Source organism: Hyaena hyaena, unplaced genomic scaffold, assembly GCF_003009895.1.
Source record: "Hyaena hyaena isolate Hyena2069 unplaced genomic scaffold, ASM300989v1 scaffold_235, whole genome shotgun sequence".
NCBI classification, from domain to species: domain Eukaryota; kingdom Metazoa; phylum Chordata; class Mammalia; order Carnivora; family Hyaenidae; genus Hyaena; species Hyaena hyaena.
The window spans coordinates 940223-965102 of NW_024080867.1; the positions used below are offsets into that span (position 1 = coordinate 940223).

Consider the following 24880-nt stretch of genomic DNA (forward strand, 5'->3'; position numbering starts at 1 on the left):
TTCCCTTCCTACGTGCCAAGTAAACAGACAGAACGGAGACCTTAGCCATTTATGTATAAAGAAGTGGGGTGCCGGACGGTAAAAGCATCGGGAACAGGGGTGCCTACAGGCCGATGACGTCGTCCAGCTCGAGGTCTGCGTTGGGGTGGCAGCGGGCCCTGGGGTGCTGCGCCCCGGAGCTGGGGTCCAAGTCGGGCTTGGCGGCAGCGGCCCCCGGGCGCTCCGCGTCCATGACGCCCAGCACCGCGTCCAGCATGGAGGGGCCCAAATCCAGGTGGAAGGAGAGCAGCGGGTCCGCGGGCGCGGGCGCGCGGAGGGCGGGCGGCGGGGGCTGCGGCACCGCGGGCGGCGGCGCGGAGCGCGGGGCCCCCGCGGGCGGCGCCCGGGGCTCGGGGGGCGGCCCGCCGCCGTGACGGCTCAGGAACGAGGTGTCCCCGAAGGCGTCGCCGCCGCGCCCCACGTGCAGCGTGTGCCGGAAGTCGCCGAGCGGCGCGGAGATGGAGAGGGTGCCGCGCTCCGGCCGCTTCTTGGGCTGCGCGGGGCCCAGCTGCTTCAGCACCGGCATCTGCAGGGTAGGGCCGGGTCAGCGCTGCCCCCGCCGGGTGGGTGCGAGCGAGGCCGCCCTGGGCCTTAGGCAGCAGGCGCCTCAAAGGAGGGATTACTTCAACTTCACAGACGGGGAAACTGCGGCTCCCGGAGGCCCGAGGTCGCAGACCCCAGAAGAGGTCGGCCCGCGACCACCACCACATGCTGATTCCGCTAATTACTAATATTCGAGTCTCCCTAATCATAGGCCAGGCACCAGCGCTTCGCCAGCTCTTCGCGTGTTTCCTGAACTTGACGGAGACACTCCAGCTTCTGCCGGAGACTCCCAGGCGCCTTCCCTGAAGACAGGCAGGCTGGGTCCATGGGGGGCAGTGGGCCCAGTGCCTGGGGCCCACCACACTTGGAGAGGCCCAAGAAAATGTTAAAATGCTCTAGTCTGTTTTAAAATGCGTGGGAAAGATTTGCCTTTACACCAACACAGCTATAAAATATAAATTAGTATATATCCACGAGACCTTTGCCTAGGACACACGCAGGCCCCGAAGCAGGCCTGCCTAGAAACTCAAATTCAGTGTTGTGGGGGTTTTTTTTTGGGGGGGGGGGGGGGGGCGCTGGGAACCTGTACACTTGCACAGCATTTTATAACTTGAGTTATTTGATTTTGAAAGAGACAATATCATGTCTTACTTTCTGCAGATTTCTCTAAAAATGAGCCAGAACGGCATAAATTTGAAGCCGGCAACTTGTGTACTACAAAAATAGGTGTGTTATTGCCTCATGGCTGCCCTGGGCTCTGTGGTAAGTAGAGCTGCCTGCCAACTTCGCCCACATCCTGGAACCCGGCTGTTTTTATGGAACTTTCGGGAGGGGCTCTGATGACCTTGTACTTTTGTTTTAACAGTCACTGTTATCATCATCATCATAAAAAGAAAATCTATTTGAATCGAAGCACCACCCTTTGCCAGCTGTATGATTGGGATACATTATTTGATTTCTCCATGTTTCCTCTCTGTAAAATGGATAAAATAACATGACCTTCCTTGCAGGGCACGTAGAAAAAATTTGATTAAAGGAAACTATACCTGTAATAGTGCCAGATAATTGGTGGTGCCAGTTGTGGGAAGGGGTGATGTGTCCCCAAATAAGTATAGAACACAATTTAGACTTGCTAAAACCCTATGAAGAAGGCAAAATAGTCAGCGCTATTCTTTTAGTAACTAGCACACTGGGAAACAACAGTGATCATGCAGAGAAAAATTAAAGCTGAAAGGACTTAAAATAATTGTAGCTGGGTGTGTTCTGAGGATTATCCTTTACCCCATCCCAACACACACACACACACACACGCTTTATGTTTATTTCCCTGGAAAAACCAGTCTTGATTTTATCCCCTCTGTACTGTTTCTCAAACTCATTCTGACCTCAGCCTGGATGAATACCTGCCATGCAATTGCCTCTCCTCCCCACCACCTCCCAATAAAGGAAACAAACATTTGATGAAACAAGACTTACAACATTCTAAGGTGCTCAGATGTTTTCAATCCTAATCTATTTATTTTCATTTCTGACCTCTGCTAATTAATGAATCTCAGTCCGCAGTGTAAACTTTTAAAAATTCTGCTCCCAGTGCTAGCGGGTGCCCATCATTACTGTGCCGTGAGCTGTAGGTGAAAAGAGCACCAGAGGCGCCTGGGTGGCTCTGTCGGTTAAGCATCTGACTTGGGCTCAGGTTATGATCTCATGGCTTGTGAGTTCAAGCCCTGCGATGGGCTGTGAGCTGACAGCATGGAGCTTGGAGCCTGAAGCCTGTTTCAGATTCAGTCTCCCTCTCTCTCTGCCCCTCTTCCACTCATCCTTGCTCTCTCTCTCTCTCTCTCTCTCTCTCTCTCTGTAAACAAACAAACAAAACAACACAGCTCAGCCAACTGCCCAGGTTTCAGTCTGGCTATGTGGTGTGGCCTTGGGCAGGTTACTTAACCTTTCTGATCTCATTTCCTCCTCTCAAAAAGGAACTTAGGAACACAGGGTGTTCCTATAACACGTCATAGTCTCTTTGCAAGAATTGGTGACATGCTGCCAATAAAGTCTGGACACATGACCCAAAATATAGCCAAAGCAAAAATTCAATAAATGCTCAGTAGCCACCTTAGATCATTCTTGCAAGGCCCAGAGAAGGACATACTCAGAGAGGGAAAGTGACTTGCCCAAGGTCACAAAGCCAGCTGTCTGGGACTCTGGAGCCCAGACTTACCACTTCCAGTGCCTGCTGCCTCTTGGGAACTGACCCTCCCTGGACAGCTCTCAGCTACTGGCTCTCCCTGGGGCCCACACCCTAGCTTGTCCCTCATGCCATCCTTCTATGGCCCTCCCAGGCCACCTTACCACCATTTTCCAGTGTCTGGCCAAACACACCTGCATTTCCTTTCTGTGGGACCCTGAACTACCTTCTTCAACCTTAAATCTCAGTTTACTCCACTGAAAAATGGGAGTTAGCCTTTCTGCTGGGGGTACTGAAAAGTATATTCATGATGCTGATATTGTATTCCTAAACCTTTATTCTGGGCCACGTGGGGACCTAAATGCCTTACTCAAATAAACAAACTCATTCAATCCACAGAACAAACCCAGTGAGGGGAGAGACCCTTATTTAACAGATGTGGTGGTCGAGGCACAGAGATAGGGAGTAACTTGCCCAGAGTCACAGAGCAACAAGTGTTGGGGGCCAGGTTTGGACACCAGGCAGAGTCTAAACTTGAGAGTCTAAAGATGACTGTCACATTGCTCACAGCCCCCCTTGGATGGGGTGGGTGGATGTGCATCCCCATGGGAAAACCAACGTTCGGAGATGCTATAAAGGCCAGAGATTTCCTACACTCTTGACCATCTCTGTTAGCTTTGCTTTGTTTCCACTCCAGACTGAGAGCAATGAATTAGAAACGGTGTTCTGAGTGTGGCCTCCTCTTACTAGCTCGGAGGGCCCCGGGCAAGTCACCCCAGCCTCAGTGTCGTCTTAAACAGAAGGCTATAGCCTCCCTCCAGCAGGGCTGAGTGCTTGATGCAATGAGATCACGCTCGGAAAAACTCCGGCAGCCCGCCAAGGCTCCTACAGAGCAGCCGTTGTTTGGCCGAGTGCGAGCGCAAGGGTGGGACCCCGGGGCCCCCGGGCCGCCCTCCCCCGCCTCCCTGCTCTCCTGCTGGCCCGCAGCTCCAGCTGCAGGAGAGGGGGGCACAGCTGGTGCACCTCCGTCCCCTCCGGCCCCAGCCCCGCCAAGACGGAAACAACCGTCCGCTCCAGACCCGGCCCGACCGGTTCTCAGCTCCGGGGGAGAGGCGGCCGGGCGGGTGAGGCCGAGGCGGGGCCGGGCCCCGAGTGGGAGACCCCCGCCCCGTGGGCTCGCCGCGCTTCCTCGGGCCACGTGGCTGCCGCCCGGACTCCAACGCCCGCCGTCCTTTCGCCCGTCTGGTTCCGCGTCCCCCCGAACCTGACCCGGGACCCCGGGACCCCGGCGCCCCGCTGCCCTTACCTCGTGGCTGTCGCTGAGTGGGGCGGACGCGTTCTCGGGCTGCGACGGGGACCCCCTTCTCCTTGGTCTCCTCGGCCTCCGGGTCCCAAGCCCGCACCTTCTTCCTTCTGCCTCCAGGCGGATCTCACCTGGCAGAGGAAGTGTCCTGTGGCACCCGGAGGGGCGTCCAGGACCCAGGCGTCCTCCTCCTCAGGACCCCTCTTCTCTCAGGCTCCAGGGGCCCTGCCTCCTACCTCTCTTACTCCTCAGACCCACGACTCCGAGCTCCCAAACCCCCTCCCCTGCCTCCGACCCTCCCTCCTTCAGACCCAGGAGTCCGGGTCCCCACCCCTGGCAGGCCCTGGCCTCGGGTCCCTTCTTTACCTGCACCGGGGACCGAAGTGTCAGCCCCTCTCGGGGGCCATGGTAGGAGCCCGAACGGGCCGCGAAGTCACTGCCCAGTCCAGCCCAGTCCCTCTGGGGCAGAGAGGGTTAAGGCGCAGGCCCCTCCCAGCCTTCCTTATCCCCCAAAAGTTTGCCTCTAGGATTTAAAGGACTAGAAAGCGGTGGTGGAAAAGCAGAGGCCTCCGGGCTGAGCGTGGGGGCGGGCCTGGGCAGGGACCGGGTGCGCACAGAGGACACGCAGAAGGGGGGGGGACAGGGCGCGCCCCCCAGCCCGGCCCCTCCCCCTGCCCAGCTTGGAATTTCCTGAAACTGGGGAAGTCTGGCTGTTTAGAAGAGTAATTTCTTCCAGATTGCAGCTGTTGGAGGAGTGTGTGTGTGTGTGTGTGTGTGTGTGTGTGTGTGTGTAGGGAGGACAGGAGAGAGGGAGGGAGAGGGAGAGAGAATATGGGAGAATGGAACAGACAAGGTCCCTGAGACCCCAGGAGTCGGTCTGACCCTGCTTTGGAGAGTTTTCCTGGGCGAATTTCCCTCCTGAAGCTGCTCATAGAAAGGTCATTCCGTGACTCTGAGCGTTTGCACCTTTCGGTGACAAAGAGTCTAAGATTTGAACGTTGGGAAGATCCCTCCCAGAAGGCTTGAGGGAGGGCTTTCCGGGAGAGTGAGGTCCCCAGAGAGGAGGCTGGCGGGAGGAGAGGTGTGGAGAGGGAGGCCCGGGGAAGAGGCTCTCAGTTGTGAGCTGGGGCGAGAGAAGAGAGTCGGTCTCGCAGGTAACAAGGAAGTGCAGCTTGAACAACACCCCCCCCCCCAGAAGGGGTGGGTTGTAGAGCTGAGGAGGAGAGGAAGGACACTCAGAGCAGGCTGGGAGGCCAGGTGATCAGAGGAAGACTCCAGGCACAAAGAACTGTCTAAAGTGCAGAGATCAGCTCCAAAGCCACTGGGAGCTTAGATTTCTGTCCCAGAGACTGGGGTACTGAAGGGGTACCCCAGACAGGATAGCAGGATGGAATCCAGGTATTAGAAAGTTCCAGGGGTGGGGGAGCACCTGGGTGGCTCAGTCGGTTAAGCATTCCTCTTTGGCTCAGGTCATGATCTCAGTTTGTGAGTTCAAACCCCGCATCAGGCTCTGTGCTGACAGCGCAGAGCCTGCTCAGGATTCTCTCTCCCTCTCTCTCTGTCCTTCCCCCTGCTTATGCTCTCTCTCTCTCAAAAGAAATAAACTGAAAAGTAAATAAATAAAATAAAATTACAGTCCCTAAGGCTCCCCATCCCTTTGCCCTGCTAAAATAAATAAATAAATAAATAAATAAATAAATAAATAAATAAATAAATAAAAGAAAAAAGTTCTCTCTGGGATTCACAATGAGGAATGCTGCATTTCAAATCCAGAGCAAAATTTAGGGTGGATTGGGGGATGGGGTACACAAAACTCAGTAACCAAAGTAAATAATATACTTAAATATAGACTTTTATCAAATATTGTAATTGATGTTAAATTCACATAACATAAAATGAACTATTTAAAAGTGGTGTTTGGTACATTCCCAATGTTGCACAGCCATCACATCTGTCCAGCTCCAAACTGTCACCCCCTGAAGGAAGCCCCTTATCCCGAAGCCAGTCCCCCCATCTCCCACCTGCAGCTCCTGCATCTACCAGGCTGCTTTCTGTCTCTCTGGATATGCTTGTTCCAGATGTTTCAGATACACAGAATCCTATGCTATGTGGTCTTCTGTGTCCGCCTTCTCTCACTGAGCATGGTGTCCTCAAGGTTCATCCACACTGCAGCATGTGTCAGTGTTTAACTCATTTTATGGCTGAATAATATTCCATGGCATGGATAGACCACATTTTGTTTAAGATAAATAATACTTTGGGGCGCCTGGGTGGCTTAGTCGGTTAAGCGTCCGACTTTCACTTAGGTCATGATCTCGCGGTTCGTGGGTTCGGGCCCCGCGTCGGGCTCTGTGCTGACTGCCAGCTCAGAGCCTGGAGCCTGTTTCAGTCTGTGACTCCCTCTCTCTCTGACCCTCCACTGCTAACGCTCTCTCTCTCTCTCCTAGAAATAAATAAAACATTTAAAAAAAAAAAAAAGATAAATAATACTTTAATGCCATGTTTTAAAAATGGATGCCAGGGGCGCCTGGGTGGCTTAGTCGGTTAAGCGTCCGACTTTCACTTAGGTCATGATCTCGCGGTTCGTGGGTTCGGGCCCCGCGTCGGGCTCTGTGCTGACTGCCAGCTCAGAGCCTGGAGCCTGTTTCAGTCTGTGACTCCCTCTCTCTCTGACCCTCCCCTGCTCACGCTGTCTCTCTCTCTCTCTCTCCTAGAAATAAATAAAACATTTTAAAAAATGGATGCCAAAAAAATCCATAATGAACAAAAAAATCAAAACTTCAAATAAAGACAGGATCAGTGTGGTGGGAAGCTTTTTTGGGCCCTGGGAAAAGAGGAACAAAATCAGTCACTCTGATCCCATCTTCATTTAAGGTTTTGATATTTTGTTCATCATGGATGTGTTCTCGATCCTTTTTGTTGCACTTATTCATTTGTTGTGTTACAATGTTGTCAATCTTGGTTACTAAGTCTTTGATGTTTCCTTAATTTGGGGGGAGGGCTTGCCCTCCTCCCAGCCATGGCCAGGAGGCTGTGAGGCTGGGTGCAGGGACCCTGGAGAGGGACCTGAGTTGGAGCCAGGGCCACAAGGGTGGAGCTAACTACAACCACCAGGGATTCAGGCATGTCCACTTGGACTTGAGAACCAACAGGGATGGGATTTGCAGGAGAGAGAAGCCAAGGATGAGTATTGGTTCCCCATTGACGGTGTAAGGAATCTTCATAAGCTGGTTGACAACCACCTACATTTTTTCTTATTCCACAGCTTCTGTAGGTCAGAGTCCGGGTGGGTCCTTAGGCCTCTCAGGGCTGAAACCAAGATGTCAGTATGGCAATCCTCTTCCAAGCTCATTCAAGGTGTTGGCTGAATTCAGTTCCTTGTGGCCATAGGACTGAGGTCCCTGGTGTTCACTAGCTGTCAGCCGAGGCCTGGTCTGCTCCTGGAAGCTGTCTGCATCCTTTTCGTGCTTTCCATACAGCTTCCCTCTGGAGGCGGTGAGTTGAATCCCTTTTAGGCTTCAAACCTCTCAGATTCCCCATTCTGCTCCATCTCTCTCCTGCCTCTACCCACAGAAAGTTCTCTGCTTTTAAGGGATCATGTGATTAGATGGGGCCCACCTGGATAACACAGGTGTATCAGTCAGGGTTCTCCAGGGAAGTCAGAACATGCAGTATGTACATGCACACACATGTATGAAGATATATGGGGATACGTGAGATGGAGATTGGATTGGAGAAGGTCACCTAAACCTTATTAGTCAAGGCTTATTTCTCTCTTTACAAACAGTGTGTGTTTATGTGTTGTTGTGTTACTAAAAATTACATTGAAAACAAACTAGTAGCAAATGTATCCAAACCAACCAAAGAAGATATGTAATTAAGATATCTATATACTCAATACATACATAAAATATTAATTTCTACTGATTACTGGGGAATACATGTCCCTAATAATATATATATATATATATATATATATATATATATGATTTGTTGCAATACACAGGTAATTTGTTGCTATATGTGCGTATGTGCATATATATATATAATTTGTTGCAAGGAATTGGGTTTTGTCCTCGTAGGAGCTGGCAGGACACAAATTCAGAGAACTGACTAGAAACCGTTAGGCAGGACAAGATGCTGCAGTCTTGGAGCAGAATTTCTTCTTCCTCAGAGAAACCTTCATTTTTCTCAACTGACTGGATGACACCTACCCATGCTCTCTCCTTTACTTAAAGTGATTGTAGACATTTAACCACATCTACAAAACGCTTCCATAGCAACACCTGGGTTAGTGTTTGAATAATCAGGCACTGTAGACTGGCTAAGTGGACACAGAAGATTCACCATCACACCAGGATAATCTATTTTAAGGTCTGTTGAGATACTTTAATCGTATCTGCAAAGTCCCTTTACTATGTAATCAATATATTCATGAGTTTCGGGCATTCATGCCTGGACATCTTGAGAGACACATTCCGTCTCCCCCAACAACCCTCAGAGAACAGGTCTTGGGGGATGATGGGGCCACCATCAAGGTGGAGAACAGAGGTGAGAGCGAGACAGGCTGGGGATTGTACCCAAGAGAGCAGGAAGCAAGGCAAGTTTGTGGGCAACTGACCTGCACATCCTTTGGGCCCCTGTGCTCAGAAGTGCTCTGCACTTGGTTTAATAATCTCCTGTGACCATCTTGAAATTATTAATAATTTTGAACAAGGGGCCCCACTTTTTCTTTGTAATGCACCCTCCCCTCCATTGTATAGCCAGTTCTGGAGTGAAGTGCAGGAAGAGCAGAGGCTTGGGACAAATCATCCAAGAAGGGTGACGTTGGAGGGCTAGCAAGAAGGAATGGAACTTGCTTGGACAAGGTCCTGGCAGCAGCCAGAGAAAGAAGGGGAGAGAGACGGGCTCCAGAAGCTCAGGGAGGTCACACAGTCTCTCTCTGCAGTCTCAAAAGCAAGCCAATGTGATAAGAAGATTCATTGGATTCAGTAACAACCCAGAGACCTGATAGCGGCCTGGGTGAGCTGCTAGGGGGCTGGCAACGGAAGCCAGATTGCTCTGGGTGGGGGAGGAGGTAGAGAGGAGGGGCAGACCCAGGAGTCTGGCAGTGTCAGGAACAGGGGAAAGATAAGAGTCAGATAGGGGGTCAGAAAAAGAGTATTGTTTCTTTGGTTGGTTTGGATACATTTGCTACTATTTTCTTTTAATGTAACTTTTAGTTACATGAACAATACATGAACACATCCTATTTGTAAAGAGAGAAAGAAACCTTGACTAATAAAGTTTCAATAACCTTCTCCAATCCAGTCTCCATCATGTGTATCCCCAGAAATTAATTTGGGCTTACGCCTCCCAGATGGTCTGGGTTATTGCAAACACATAAACCAGCGTTTTCCTATGCCATTTCTTTGTCTTTTTTTTCTTTTCTTTGTCATATGCCATTTGGAGCCAGATCATTCTTTGTCACAGGTGGGCTGGCCTGTGTACGTGGGATGTTCAACCCCATCCCTGCCCCCACCCACTGGATGCCAGTAGCACCCCTGCCTCCCTCCCTCCCCGCCCCCCGCCCCCGGGTTTGGACAGCTATCAGTGTTTCCAAATGTCCCCTGTAGGGGAGTATCCCCCCTTGTGAATACTGCTGATCGAGATAGTGCTCAAAGAAAACATTTATAAGAATTTTTTAAACATTTATTTATTTTTGAGAGACAGAGAATGAGCGGGGGAGGGGCAGAGAGAGGAAGACAGAATCTGAAAGCAGGCTCCAGGCTCTGAGCGGCAGATGAGGAGACAGAGGCCAGGAGAGTCCGAGGCCATGAGGGTGCAGCAACCAATGTACAAGCTATGGGGGTTTCTCCAGCATCTCAGGGATGTGCACAGGGGAGCTTGAGGCGCGGGGTGACCCAGGGTCAGGTTTTGCCACCAGGAAGGATTCCCAGCACCCAAAAGGACTTTGAAACACCCCATCTAGGTTCAGAGGGAGAGGAGAGAGGTTCAGAGAGGAGAGAGAGAGAGACAGAGAGACAGAGACAGAGAGACAGAAACACAAAGAGAAAGAGAGAAATCTACATCAGGGAGAAGAGGCTCCAGAAGACGGAGACAGAGAGGGAGGCAGAAGAGAGGGAATGAGAATCATGCCAGCAGAGGGAGCCCCAGGAGAAGCCATGGCACCAGGAGTGGCCTGCAACCAGTCTGCCCGCTTCCAGAACAGCCCTGTTCTCTGTCTGGAGTGCCCTGTCATGAGTCTCAGTACCCCCCACCCCTTCCCCACGGAACCATCTCCCAGTGCCTGTATCTCCCATGAAGCTAGGACCATGTACAATTCCTTCCTCCTCTGAACTGCCCCCCCCCCCCCCCCCCCCCCCCCCCCCCCCCNCGCCGAGCCCCACCAGGAAAAGTTCCTGGGAGCCCACCGCAAGAGCAACTCTTCTGGTACCAGTGGAACATCTGAGGCAGGAGGGAAGGGCCAAACTCCGGGCCAAATACTCTGAGCCTCGGTCTTCCTTTTGGGGTGGTAGAGGGGATTCCTAAGATCCTTACTGCCTTGATGCTAAATGTGGGCAGGTGGGATTGTGGTAAAAGCCCGTTCACTGACATCATACAGGCTTGGCTTTGGGCCTCATCTCCACCTACTCTTGCCTGTGTGGCCCCTGGCTAGTCACTTTCAGCTCTTGGCCTCAGTGTCTTCATCTGTACTAGCTGTCTGTGATTCTAACAGTAATCTACCAAAGAGCATCCATCATTCCTGAATGCAGGCAGTTTTGCAGGCTGTGTCTAGGCACATAATGACTAGGGTGATGGTGATGATGGCAATAATAGTAATAACAGTTCCCATTCCTGCATGAGTGCAAACTCTATGTCAGGCACTTTACTCCACACACCACACATAAAACTGTTTAGTTTCCTACCAAAACCCTCTGAAATAGGTCCTAGCTTTATCCTCATTCTAGAGATGACAACACAGACGCATGAGGGGTGACCCTGCCTAAGTCATGTAGTTAATGAAACAGACCTACACTCAAATCCCAGGCTACCTGGCTCCAGATGCTGCCTACTTAGTTGAACTTCTTGCCTCCCGTGAAAGGCAGAGTATAACAATCTCTGACCATCAATCTTCCAAACATTCTTGAGAAGCAGGCAACCATCTTACAGAAAAGCAGAATGAGCCTCAGAGAGGTGAAGTGATATTCTCAAGGACACAGAGCTAGCAAGAGGCAGCTCTACGCTTTGAAACCAGTTTGCTGTACCCCCAAGTCTGTTATCCTTCAACCATACTCAAAAGCTGGTACCCTGAACTTGGTCTGGTAAGAGATCTTCTGAGTTTGAGCTAACATTAGTACCGGCTAACATTCTGAGCTTCTGAATTCTGTTTCCGTTCAGGATGCACAGATTGTGAAGGGGGCCTGAGTTAATGTCAAATACTGACATCCCTCTATATTTTTCCAACTTACCCTCAAGTTTTGACAGAATATTTATTTGACCCCTGCGTGGAGACTATATAGGAAGACCAAAAATGGGGGCTCACTAAGGCAAACTTGCCAACCTAGATATCAGAATATGGCAACTTTGCCCCCACTGCCCCCACAGACTCTGGCCTTGGTGCTGAAATACAGACAAGTACCGATCAGCACCATGGATAGCAACCACAGAACCCACCCACTGGGGTTTGGGTCCTGATGGGTGAAATAGGGAGGGTGTTTATACACAGGTCCAGGATGTTGGGGACAACCTAAGAAGGAGGCAGAATTTTGCAGGACACAAGGAAGCTCAACATGTAGACGTGGATCAGATTGACCACAGAATGCTGTCATCTGATTTCTACTCTACACTGGGGCAGGCAGAGAGACACCAATAATGAAAGTGCTCTGGACTTTGGTCATAATGTTGTCATTTCTGGATACGTGTACAGTCTGAGTACATGCACTCATAAAGTGTCAAGGCTGTTTGATTTACAAGCAAACATTAATGACATCATCGCTTTTTCTGCCTATTGCAGCAAAGTTCATATGGCATAAAATTGGCCATTAACCATTTTTTTCTATTTATTAATATAGTTTAATAATATTCATTTTAGAATCTCAATGGAAGTTATTTTTTATTATTATTTTTTTTACAAATAGTTTATTGTCAAGTTGGTTTCCATATAACACCCAGTGCTCATCCCCACAAGTGCCCTCCTCCATGCCTGTCTCCCCCCTCCCCCCCACATCCATCAGTCCTCAGTTTGTTCTCAGCATTCAAGAGTCTCTCATGGCTTGCCTCTCTCCCTTTCCCCCACTATTTCCCCCCTTCTTCTCCCCCACGGTCCTCCATTAAGTTCCTCCTAATCCTCCTATACGTGCGAACATATTATATTTGTCCTTCTCTGCCTGACTTATTTCACTCAGCATAACACCCTCAAGGTCCATCCATGTTGCTACACATGGCCAGATTTCATTCTTTCTCATTGCCATGTAGTATTCCATAGTATAGATAAACCACATTTTCTTGATCCATTCGTCTGTTGATGGGCACTTAGGCTCTTTCCATGTTTTAGCTATTGTTGAGAGTGCTGCTATGAACATTGGGGTACATGTGCTCCTATGCCTCAGCACTCCTATATCCCTTGGGTAAATTCCTAGCGATGCTATTGCTGGGTCATAGGGGAGTTCTATTGTTAATTTTTTGAGGAACCTCCACACTGTTTTCCAGAGGGGCTGCACCAGTTTACATTCCCACCAACAGTGTAGGAGGGTGCCCGTTTCTCCACATCCTCGCCAGCATCTAGAGTCCTCTGATTTGCTCATTTTAGCCACTCTGGCTGGTGTGAGGTGGTATCTCAGGGTGGTTTTAATTTGTATTTCCCTGATGAGGAGAGATGCTGAGCATCAGCCATTAACCATTTTAAAGTGTACAATTCTATGGCATTTGGTACATTCACAGTCTTGGACAGCCATCACCTCTAATTAGTTCCAGGGTGTTTTCATCATCTCAGAAGGAAGCCCTGTTCCAATTCTATCAGTCAGGGATTGTCCCAGAAACAGAACCAAATAAGATGTGTGTGTATATATATATATATATATATATATATATATATATATATATATATATATAAACAGATTTATCATTAGGAATTGGCTCATGCCATTATGGAGGCTAGTAAGTTCACAATGTAAAGGGTGAGCTGGCAGGATGGAGACTCAGGAGAGGTGATGCTCAAGTTCATGTCCAAAGGCTGTCCACTGGCAAAATTCCTTCTTGCTCAGAGGAGATCAGTTTTTGTTCTACCACTTACATTACGGAGAACAGCCTGCCTTATTCAAAGTCCATCAAGTAAATTTTTTTATTTCAAATTTTTATTTAAATTCTAGTTAGACAACATATATGGAAAAATAGGTTTCAGGAGTGGAATTCAGTGATTCATCACGTCCATACAACACTCAATGCTCATCACAAGTGCCCTCTTTAATCCCCATCACGCATCCACTTCCCCTCACTAACCCTCAGTTTGTTCTCTATTGTTAAGAGTCTCTTATGGTTTGCTTCCCTCTCTCGTTTTCCCCCTTCCCCTATGTTCTTCTATTTTGTTTCTGAAATTCCACATATGAGTGAAATCATATAATATTTGTCTTCTCTCTCACTGACATATTTCATTTAGCATAATGCTCTCTAGTTTCACCCATATTGTTGCAAATGGCATGATTTCGTTATTTTTGATGGCTGAGTAATATTCAATTGTATATATACACCACATTGCTTTATCTATTCATCAGTTGATGGACATTTACCCAATAAATGTTAAAGCATCCAAAAACACCCTCACAGAAGCACCCAGAATAATGTTTTACTACACACTCGACCATGGCCCCAGCTAAGTTGACACATAAAATTAACACAAAGTCCTTTGTCAACTTGCCACTTATCTGCATCTCAAACTATATTTACTCTCCAGATAAACATGATGATGAGGTCATACTTTCACCCCACATGATACAACCACCCTACATACAGCTGGAAACACACCAACCCTTTCCTCAGAATAGGGTCAAAGTCCTTGGGTGATGTTCACGCTTTTCCTTGGTATCTCATAACTCATTACTATGGTGTAAAGTTGACAATACTTAAATAAATACAATGATATAAACTAATACATCTCATGTTAGATGATAAGAAGACAGGAGAGGGAAGAAAACAAAGATACATATAAAGATATATATTATGTATATAATATAATGAAAGGAGGAAATACTAATGATAATTATAGCATTCATGTCTGTAACTGGTCACGTGGTCATAGCTGGTCTTTATAACTACCTTTTCCCATCACCCATTCTATATTCTCTTTGTCCTGATTAAACACCTTAGCTGGTTGTGGTTCTTTGCCTGGTATGATGATTCAAATCTACCCTGCTGAAGGATCTGGGCCATTTAGTACTCCTTTCTGGATTGGGTTGTTGTGGTTTTTCATTGATCTTAATCACATGGCAGGTGGTTCTTTTTTTTTTTTAATGTTTTATTTCTTTCTAGGAGAGAGAGAGAGAGACAGCGGGAGCAGGGGAGGGTCAGAGAGAGAGGGAGTCACAGACTCTGAAACAGTCTCCAGGCTCTGAGCTGGCAGTCAGCACAGAGCCCGACGCGGGGCCCGAACCCACGAACCGCGAGATCATGACCTAAGCGAAAGTCGGACGCTTAACCGACTAAGCCACCCAGGCGCCCCACATGGCAGGTGGTTTCTAAGAGAGGCCCTAGGGATCTGCTGTTCCAGACACACTCTTCCTAACCTCTGTCACCGCAGAGCAGTAATCGAGTAACCAGTAATTCCTTTCTGTGCCTGTGGATTCAGAGGCAGGAGGAGCCCAAAGTGGCACTCTTCACTTCCAGGTCAACAGAATCCTTGTTGCATCTCTTAGTGGAAGCACTTGGAATATGAGCTCTAGGCCAGTAAATCGTTAAGGTCACAGGAAGGAAAGCATAAGGCAGGAAGGAAAGCTTTAGCTAGTGTGTCACTAGGAATAGTCCCTAGATTGCTGGAGTCTCCAATCCTGGCTATTGGAGAAGCAGAGCCATATATTAGATGCTGATTCAGAGGATATGCAGCCTCTTAGAACACAATGCCCCAGCCCTGTGAGGTATTGCCATTTAGCATATGCTGTAGCTGAGTCTTCAAAGGCCTTTCCCACATTCTATCAAGCAAAATGCTTCAGGATGGGGGCAGAACATGGTAAGACCAGAGGATTCCTTTCTTCTTTTTCTTGTACAGCTTTTTATTATTGCTGGAGTTAATAGTCTTTTTTTTTTTTTTTTTGCAATTTATTGTCAAGTTAGCTAACATACAGTGTATACAGTGTAGTCTTGGCTTTGGGAGTAGATTCCCGTGTTTCATCACATACATACAACACTCAGTGCTCATTCCAACAAGTGCCCTCCTCAATGCCCATCTCCCATTTTCTCTGCCTCCAACACCCCACCCTCATCAACACTCAGTTTGTTCTCTGTACTTAAGAGTCTCTTATGGTTTGCCTCCCTCTCTGTTTTTATCTTATTTTTCCTTCCCTTCTCCTATGGTCCTCGAGCACGAGCCCATTGCCACACTTCTTTGGCTGTGAAGTGAGTTCTTTGGTCTGATGCAAGGATAGCATGATAGCAATCAAGGCATTCTGTAAGTCCACTGATGGTAGTTTTGGCAGAAGCATTGTGTACCTGGAAGGCAAATTTGTGTACAGAGTAAGGCTCTACTGAGTAGGGACAAAAGCTGTCCCTTCCACGATGGGAGACTCTCAGTGTGATCACCCTGCCACCAGGTGGCTGACTGATCACCCTGGGGAATGACGCCCTATCAGTGTTGGTCTCTACTGCTGGCAGACTGGGCACTCAGCAGTGACCATAACCAGGTCAGCCTTGTTGAGTGGTAGTGCTGTTCCTGAGCACATGCACAGCCTTCACTCCTGCCACTGTGGCCGCTTTGTTCACACACCCAGTGACAGGGGTGGCTGGGGAAAGAGGCTGACTGGTATCCACAGAATGGGGCATCCCATCCACTTGATTATCAAAATTCTCCTCCACCAAGGTCACTGTTTTGTGAGCATTCACACGGGACACAATTATTTTTGTGGGTTTTTTTTCACCCTGGGCTCTGGGCTTTTTCTCTAGATTTCTTTGTCACCAGTTTCCTAACCACCCAATCATGTTACTTCCAAGTTCCCAACCATCCAGGCAAACCATTGGCCACGAATTGGTACACAATCTTATTTCTGGTCATTTCTCTTTCCAAGCACAGTGGAGAACCACTTGCACTGCTCAAAAGTCTGCCCACTGGGAGAATTTCCCTTCACTATGCCCTTCAGGGATGTCCCAGGGAGGGGCTACAGTGGGGCAGTGTCCACTTTCAGGTGCTGCATACGTATCGTGCAAGACCATCGTTAAACATGTCAGAGCTTTCCTGCCCTCTGTAAACTGATCATACGGAGCACCCCATGAGGACAGGTGCAGGCCGTGAGAGAGAGGTAGTGAGGCAGGAGTGCACTTCTTCATGTAACTTGCTCTGCCTGCGGGGATCACTTGACCTCTCTCTCTTCCTCTTTCTCTCAGTTGATCCATCACTACCAATATCTATGAATAGCCTTCAGTAATCTGAACATTTCACGCATATTTTTCTGAGATCATGTTGAACCCCCACGCAGACACTGTGGCTGTACTTACAGATGAAATGACAATCACTTCCCAGCAAGGAAGTGACCTCACAGTGTCCCAAACTTTATTTTTTTTAATGTTTTATTTGTTTCTGTGTGTGAGAGAGAGAGATAGAGAGAGGCAGCTTGAGCAGGGGTGGGTCAGAGAGAGAGGGAGACACAGGATCTGAAACAGGCTCCAGGCTCTGAGCTGTCAGCACAGAGCCTGACGCGGGGCTCGAACCCACAAACCATGAGATCATGACCTGAACTGAAGTCGGACGCTTAACTGACTGAGACACCCAGGCGCTCTGATAGTTCTTATTTTCTATGGACAATTTTTATTGATATAGGACTCACATAACATATAGTCATTTTTAGTATAAAGACAGTTATTGTTTTGATGAATTCTAATCTGATTTTTAAGAAAACATCTATATTTTATGTTATTATGAAGTTTTCTGTCAAATTAAATGTGATCAGAATACCAATATCTTTTACTTCATAGAATCACATAAATGTAGAAGGATTTCACTCTCATTCTACCTTTTTTTTTTTAAAGTGGGCTCCATGCCCCGAGTACAGCCCAATGTGGGGCTTGAACTCATGATACTGAGTGAGCTTTGTTGATGGTTGGTTTTTGTTGAATCTAATAGGATTCCTCTGTGCTTCCTGGATTTTGATGTCTGTGTCTTTCCCCAGGTTAGGAAAGTTTTGTGCTATGATTTGCTCATATAACCCTTCTACCCCTTTTCCTCTCTTCATCTTCTGGGACCCCTATGATTCTGATGTTGTTCCTTTTTAATGAGTCACTGATTTCTCTAATTCTTAAATCATGCTCTTTTGTCTTAGTCTCCCTCTTTCTCTGTTTCATTGTTCCCCATAAGTTTTTCCTCTCTATTGTTGATTCTCTGCTCTGCCTCATCCATCCTTGACACTGTGGCATCTATTTGAGATTGCAGTTCCGTTATAGCATTTTTTTATTTCATCCTTACTAGCTTTTATCTCTGCAGAAAGGGATTCTAATCCATTTTCAACCCCAGCTAGCATTCTTATTATCGTGATTCTAAATTCTGGTTCAGATATTTTGCTTGTATCCGTGTTGATTAAGTCCCTGGCTGTCATTTCTTTCTGTTCTTTCTTTTGGGGTGAATTCCTTCATTTCATCATTTTGAAGGAAAAAACGGAATTAATAAGGTAAAAAAGTAAAGTTAAAATACAGGAGTCCTGATGCATAGGGGCACATGTACCCCAATGTTCATAGCAGCACTCTCAACAATAGCCAAAACATGGAAAGAGTCTAAATGTGCATCAACTGATGAATGGATCAAGAAGATGTGGTTTATGTATACAACGGAATACTACGTGGCAATGAGAAAGAATGAAATCTGGCCATGTGTAGCAACATGGATGGAACTAGAGGGTGTTATGCTGAGCGAAATAAGTCAGGCAGAGAAAGACAGATATCATATGTTTTCACTTATAAGTGGATCAGGAGAGACTTAACAGAGGACCATGAGGGAGGAGAAAGGGAAAAAATAGTTGGGGAGAGGGAGGGAGGCAAACCATGAGAGACTCTTGAACACTGAGAACAAACTAAGGGCTGATGGGGGTGGGGGAGAAGGGAAGGGGGAGATGGGCATGGAGAAGGGCACTTGTTGGGATGAGCACTGGGTGTTATATGGAATCCAACTTGACAATAAACTATGAAATAAAATAAAATAAAGACTTAAAAAAATTAAAAACAACACAAAAAAATCAAATAAAGGATGCTAGATCCTCAGTGTGTTCTGGTCTGGCTGTTGAAAAGAACTTCATAGATTAGAGGAAAAAAGGGAAAGATAAGAAAAGAAAAATAAAAAAGAAACTTTGAAAATTTGAAAAGATGAATACAATGAAATAGAATAAAATGAAATGATGGAAGTAAATAATAGAAGTTGAAAAATTTACAAAGAAGTAAAACATATAGTGGAAAAAATTAAAGAAAAATATTTTTTAAAGATTTTTATTTTTTATTGAAAACCTTTTTTAGTATTTCTTTCTGAGAGAGAGGGGAGAGACAGAGAGACAGAGCGAGAGCAGGGGAGGGGCAGAGAGAGAGGAAGACACAGAATCCCAAGCAGCTCCAGGCTCTGAGCTGTCAGCACAGAGCCCAGTGTCGGGCTCAAACCCACGAACTGTGAGATCAGGACCTGAGCTGAAGTTGGACGCTTAACCAACTAAGAAAAGTAGTTTTAATAGAAATGGGAAATAAAAATACATCTTTTCTCTTTGTTTTCAAGAATAAGAAAAGAATATTGAATGGATGGACCAGCGAACAGACTGAAGTACGGTTGAAATGACATCGTTCCCCCTAGAAGTCAAACTATGTCACTTTACAGTCTGTAAACTAAGCAGGCGGAGACTTGTTCCTGAAGAGCGAGGCTGGCCCTGGTGGGCGGGGCTTAGTGTCGCGGCGCCGCCCTCCACTAGATGGCGCTGCTTAGCTGACTGGGGTGGGGCGATGCCGCGTCGGGAGGTGAGCGCGCATGCGCGGGAGCGGTGACGACGGCGTCCCCCGGGCTGCCGTCTCCAGCGTGAGAACTCCGTGCGCGCCCCACCGGCCTCCCGTCCTTGGTCTCCGCTGCCGTCCCCGCCGGCTCTGACTCCGTCCGGGACCAAGGCGTCAGGCTGCCGGGCGGCTCCTCCCTCCTGAGCGTTACCTCAGACGCGGCGGGGCTTCCCGAGCCCTCGCCTCTGAGGGACCGCGGGGTGGGCCGGGCACGTCCTCACGGGAGGGTCCCGCCGGGCGGCGTCGGGTGTCGTCCCGGCCCAGGAACGCCCGGGACACGGCGCGGGGGCGGGCGCCCCGGGAAGAGCTCGCCGGTCGCGCGGCCGCGGCTGCCGGGGTCCTGGGCGCTCGCAGCGCGCGCGGCGCCGGCCTCCCCCTACCCGCCTCGTTCCGGCCCAGCGGGAGTGGTGCTCCCGGTCCGCGGGGGCCCCTGCCTGTGGGGAGTCCTCCCAGCAGGGGCCCCTCCCCGGGTGGCCCGAGGACCCCGAGGACGTCGCGCTCGGCCCCTGGGGACCCGCCTTTCCCGCCGGCACAGCGCCAGGTACGCGGCTGTGGAGGTTCGGACTCTGCCTTCGCCCTGATTACAGTCTTGACGGAGCTTAAACCCTCCCCGTTCTCCTTTTGAGTCCAGTCGCTTGCGTACTCTCTTCTCTCCAGCTGCTTTTGGGGGGGGGGGGGCTTTTTGTCCTCTCCCCCCTCCTCTCTCCACAAGCAGAGCCGGCTCCCTCCCCCCCCCCCCCCCCCCCCCCCCCCCCCCCCCCCCCCCCCCCCCCCCCCCCCCCCCCCCCCCCCCCGCTGCTCTCCCGCAGCCCCCTCTCTGCCCGCGTACCTGCCGAGCCCCGTGGTTCAGGTCGTGCGGATTGTCGTGCTGATCCTCAGGTCCGGTGTCGAGGTGTGCAGGAGGGTTTAGTGTTTGTCTGGCTGTATTTCAGGGACGAGAGATGCAGAAAACCTTCCGTGCTGTTCTGCCATCTTGCAGGACACAAGAGACTCTTAACAATAGAGAACAGAGTTGATGGAGGGAGGTGGGTGGGGGATGGGCCAGGTGGGGGATGGGTACTGAGGAGGGCACTTGTGATGAGCTTTCGTCTTTCTCTTAACCTCACTTAATTTCTATAATACCAATTCGTACTTGGCATTTAGCTGTAACTTAAATAATTTTCCCTCATCACCTTCAATCTGAAATCCATAAAACAGGTTATTTCTTTATCTTATGTTGTCCTATCGCTTCAAAACTTTCCACCGCAGGACTAATCCTAGTTCCTATGTTAGACCTATTTGTGTACTTGTTTTATTAATTGGGCTTTCTCAATGACACGAGACCTTTCATGAGGGCTGAGAATATATCTGCTTTGCTCAACATTATCTCTTCACTTGGTGGCTATGGGCTGACATGTTTAGATATTTCTGAAATGAACAGGGGTAAGACTTACTGAATGGTGAATGGGTGAATAAATTAGTAAGAAGATGTCTTGGACTGTTTATGGTGAGGAATCTTGAGCAATTAGAGAACCAATCATGTCATTGAGGGAAAAAAAAGCCTCATGGAATTTTCTAGTCCTTGAATTAGTGGTAGTGACTCTGAAAGCAGGGCTTAAGGCAAGGATGTGAGTGCAGGTAGTTTATTTGGAATCAAGGACACCTTGATTGATTATTTGGAATCAATGGGGCACCTGGGTGGCTCAGTCAGTTAAGCATCTGACTTCGGCTCAGGTCATGATCTCACAGTTCATGGGTTCGAGGCCCACGTCGGGCTCTGTGCTGACACCTCAGAGCCTGGAGCCTGCTTCCCATTCTGTGTCTCCCTCTCTCTCTGTCCCTCCCCTGCTCACACACACTCTCTCTCTCAAAAATAAACATAAGCAAACAAACAAAATGAGTGGGATGGAGAGAGGGGTTCCTGGATTAGGGATTCTTTCCTAAGGTTGCTGCAGTAGGTCATGTGGACCAGACTTTACCAGGATCTCTAAGAAAGAACAGAAACCATCCAGAGTTTTCTGTCCAAATAATGAGACACTTGGGAATATATTTATGGGCTCCCAGCGCCTATTGCTTTGAGTCTCTCCCCTGCCCCTGTCAGGGATTGGGGTTGACATTGCTTCAGCTGAAGTCCCCACACCAATGTGGAGATGTGTGAGCATCCTTGGGATGACGTATCCATGGAGAAGCTCCTAAAGCCTGAAGAGCCGTCCACCAGGTCTAATACGAAGTCAGCAATCAGCAAAGGGAAGTGAAATAGGGATGCTTTGAAATGTAAATTCAGGGGATTTAATGCAGTATCTGCTCACTGGACTCCTGGTCCTTCTACAAATTTCCTGTTTTTATGCCTACATGTGTGTCTTATTATTACATAAACAATTAGCTCATCACAGAACACTCAGGAGTTACAGAAAAGTGGGAAGAAGAAATAAAAACCTGATACTCCTACAATTCAGATCAACCTCTATTAATCCTGGGATTTGCTGCTAGTCTTTTCTCTCCATGGGAGTAATGCAAAATTAAGATCAGCCATAAATACACATCACTCTCTGTTCCCTGACTTCTTTCTTCAGTATGGTGTGTTTCTTCCCAGATGCTTAAATGTCCTTAAGTCTGTTTTTTTTTTTAATGTTTATTTATTTTTGAGACAGAGAGAGACAGAGTTTGAGGCAGGAGGAAGCAGAGAAAGAGGGAGACACAGAATCAGATGCAGGCTCCAGGCTCTGAGCTGTCAGCACAGAGCCCGATGCGGGGCTCGAACTCACAAGCCATGAGATCATGACCTGAGCCGAAGTGGGATGCCCAACCAACTGAGCCCCCCAGGCGCCCCTCCTTAACTCTGGTTTTAACTGGCTGGAGGTGGTCTCTAACCAGAGCTGGCTTGACCATATCTTCACCAAAAGATGAGTATTCAGGGCATTTCCACTTTGCGAGGTTCATAAACAGTCACCCCACACTGCACAGAGCTCATTGGTCAATTGTTCCCTTTGAATGTCTTCAAAGACCCAGTCATTTCACCAAAGAGGCTGGAATTTGCTCCCATAAATGAAAGAAGTTAAACCCTCGATATCCACAGCCTTCTGAACGCAAAGATAGAATTTACTTCACTTTTGCTTTGAGCTCTACTTCCTCTTCCCCCTCCATCTTCTGTTTCAGTTCTGAAAGTGGAAACTCCCTTCATCCCTTTTAGGGGGAACAGAGCTGAACGATGGCCTGGAACAGACCACAACACCAGATCATTGGAGGCCGTCCCCGTTGGACCCATGCTCACCTGGAGAGGGAGGCTTGCGGTGCTCGCCACCGTCAGACATCTGATGTGGAAACCACATCCTGGCCATCGAGGGCAGCTGTTGGAGCGAGGCAGAACTAGATGGGCACTGGTTGCTGGTCTGCACCTGCAGCATGTGCTCAGGGGTAGCCAAGAGCTCAGATAGGAGCGACCTGGAGTGGAGGGGCTAACTATGATGCAGAAGAAACATTTAAGAATTAAAAAAAAAAGGGGGGCGGAGGGGGCACCTGAGTAACTCCGTTGTTAAGTGTCCGACTTCGGCTCAGGTCATGATCTCATGGTTTGTGGGTTTGAGCCCCGCATCGGGCTCTGTGCTGACAGCTAGCTCAGAGCCTGGAGCCTGTTTCAGATTCTGTGTCTCCCTCTCTGACCGTCCCCTGCTCATGCTGTCTCTCTCTCCGAAATAAATTAAAAAAAATTTTTTTCTGGAAGTCCAAGGTAAAGAAAGGATCATGCCCAAAGGGCCTCCTGCCTCAGCATGTGATTGGCTTCTATCAGCTCTTAAAGAAGCTTCCAGAGGGGCACCAGGCAGTTGGAGGAGCATGTGACTCTCAATCTCCGAGTCATGAGTTTGAGCACCACGTTGGGTGTAGAGATGACTTTAAAAAAAAAAGAAAGAGAAAGAACACACGTATTCCTATCATATTTCTTACTATTTTTTACTTTTGGATTCCTGTTTTGCAACATCACTGATGGTCCAGATTAGACATGTATTTACACTTCTTGCATCTCCACAAATTTTTCATTGCATTCTACGAATGAAACACAAGGAGGTGGGTATTAAAAGACTTAGAATGGACTATAGCCATTTTTTTGTTTGTTTTTACTAAAATTTTTGCATTGCAAGACCGTGCCCTCACATGAATTATGGCAGTTCTACTCTGGTAGGGATATCAAGTGGAAAATGGAGTTGGAAAGGCAGGAGGAGCCAGTTCTTTGAAGACTTGGAGTAGCAGGGAGAATTTGAGTGCACATTTCTTAGGAAATTGGGCAACAAGGATGTGGGTGAGGAGGGCGGGATAGTGAGCGAGTGTGCATGCTAAAGGGGAAGCAACCTGGAAAGCCCTAGAGACCCGATGATGAAAGTCACTCAGTAGTAAAAACTGTCAAATGTGTTAGCTGTTATGAAGTTAAGTTTTAGGAACAAACAACTTTCATACAAATAAATCCCAACTTTACCTTGAAGATCAATGACAACAAGATAAGAAAATCCTAAGGAATGAATGTTTTAAGTATGTGCATTTGAAACACACACAAATATATACCTTTCAAACATTCTGATTGGCACCAAACACTGACTTGTGTAAAAAGAGAGACGTGCCTTTGTCACTGCATAGAATGACTCAGCATTGTAAGGATGTGAGTTCTCTGTAAGTGAATTTATAAATATAATTGAGTCCCCAAAATACTCCTTCTCAGATGAAGCAAGTTGATACGAAAGTCCACACAAATAAATGAAAACCAAAGGGAAAACAGCAAAGAAGTGCAAGTATGGAAGTAGGAGTGGGCTGGCTCAGCCAAAGTGACCACGTGATTAAAACAAGTTGCTATCGACACAATAATAGAAAAAAAGCAAAGTGATGTAAAGTTCAGATGTAGACTCCAGAGCATATAGAAATTTAGTATGTAATAGGTACTAACAAGATGCTGTATCAGATCACTAGGACAAAGATGGTTTTGGGCAGAAAGGGGTGAAATTAGACCCATAGGTCACACAGTACACAGATTAAACTCCAGATAAAGTATAGATTTAAATGTAAGATAGGTGGCTCCTGGGTGGCTCAGTTGGTTAAATGTCATTGAGTGTCCGACTTCGGCTCAGGTCATGATCATGTGGTTTGTGGTTTAGAGCCTCGCGTCAGGCCCGGTGCTGATGGCTCAGAGCTGGAGTCTGCTTCGTATTCTGTGTCTCCCTCTCTCTCTGCCCCTCCCTGGCTTGTGCTCTGTCTCTCTCTCTTTCAAAAATAAATAAACATAAAAAAATGTTTTAAGGGGCGTCTGGGTGGCTCAGTCAGTTAAGTGTTAGACTTTGGCTCAGGTCATGATCTCACGGTTCGTGGATTTAAGCCCCGCGTCCCGCTCTGTGATAACAGCTCAGAGCCTGGAGCCTGCTTTGGATTCTGTGTGCGTGTCTCTCTCTCCCTTCCTCTGCCCCTCCTCTGATCACACTGTCTCTCTCGGTCTCTTAAAAATAAATAAATATTAAAAAAATTTTAATGTTATAAAATTAAAAATAAAGTTTTTCATGGCACAACAAATAAAAAATCAAAAGTATTTATAATGTGTCAAAGATTCTGCATGTATTTATATGTACATGCATATAAATATGAACATTATATATAGATGT

At 47.9% G+C, this 24880-nt stretch overlaps 1 protein-coding gene across 3 annotated transcripts; it reads right to left on the reverse strand.

Moving 5' to 3' along the window:
- Nucleotides 1-34: 34 nt before the first annotated feature.
- Nucleotides 35-20243, reverse strand: CDC42EP5 (CDC42 effector protein 5). Of its 3 annotated transcripts, none has more exons than XM_039244217.1 (3): nt 20095-20243; nt 4071-4198; nt 35-565 (listed from the first exon to the last, which is right to left on the reverse strand). In XM_039244217.1, exon 3 carries the CDS (start codon nt 563-565, stop codon nt 104-106), a length of 462 nt encoding a protein of 153 aa, XP_039100148.1. In that variant the 5' UTR covers nt 4071-4198; nt 20095-20243; the 3' UTR covers nt 35-103. The 3 variants fall into 3 exon arrangements, with proteins under 3 accessions (XP_039100148.1, XP_039100147.1, XP_039100146.1); XM_039244216.1 differs by lacking the exon at nt 20095-20243 and adding an exon at nt 14828-15259; XM_039244215.1 differs by lacking the exon at nt 20095-20243 and adding an exon at nt 4434-5158.
- Nucleotides 20244-24880: the final 4637 nt, after the last annotated feature.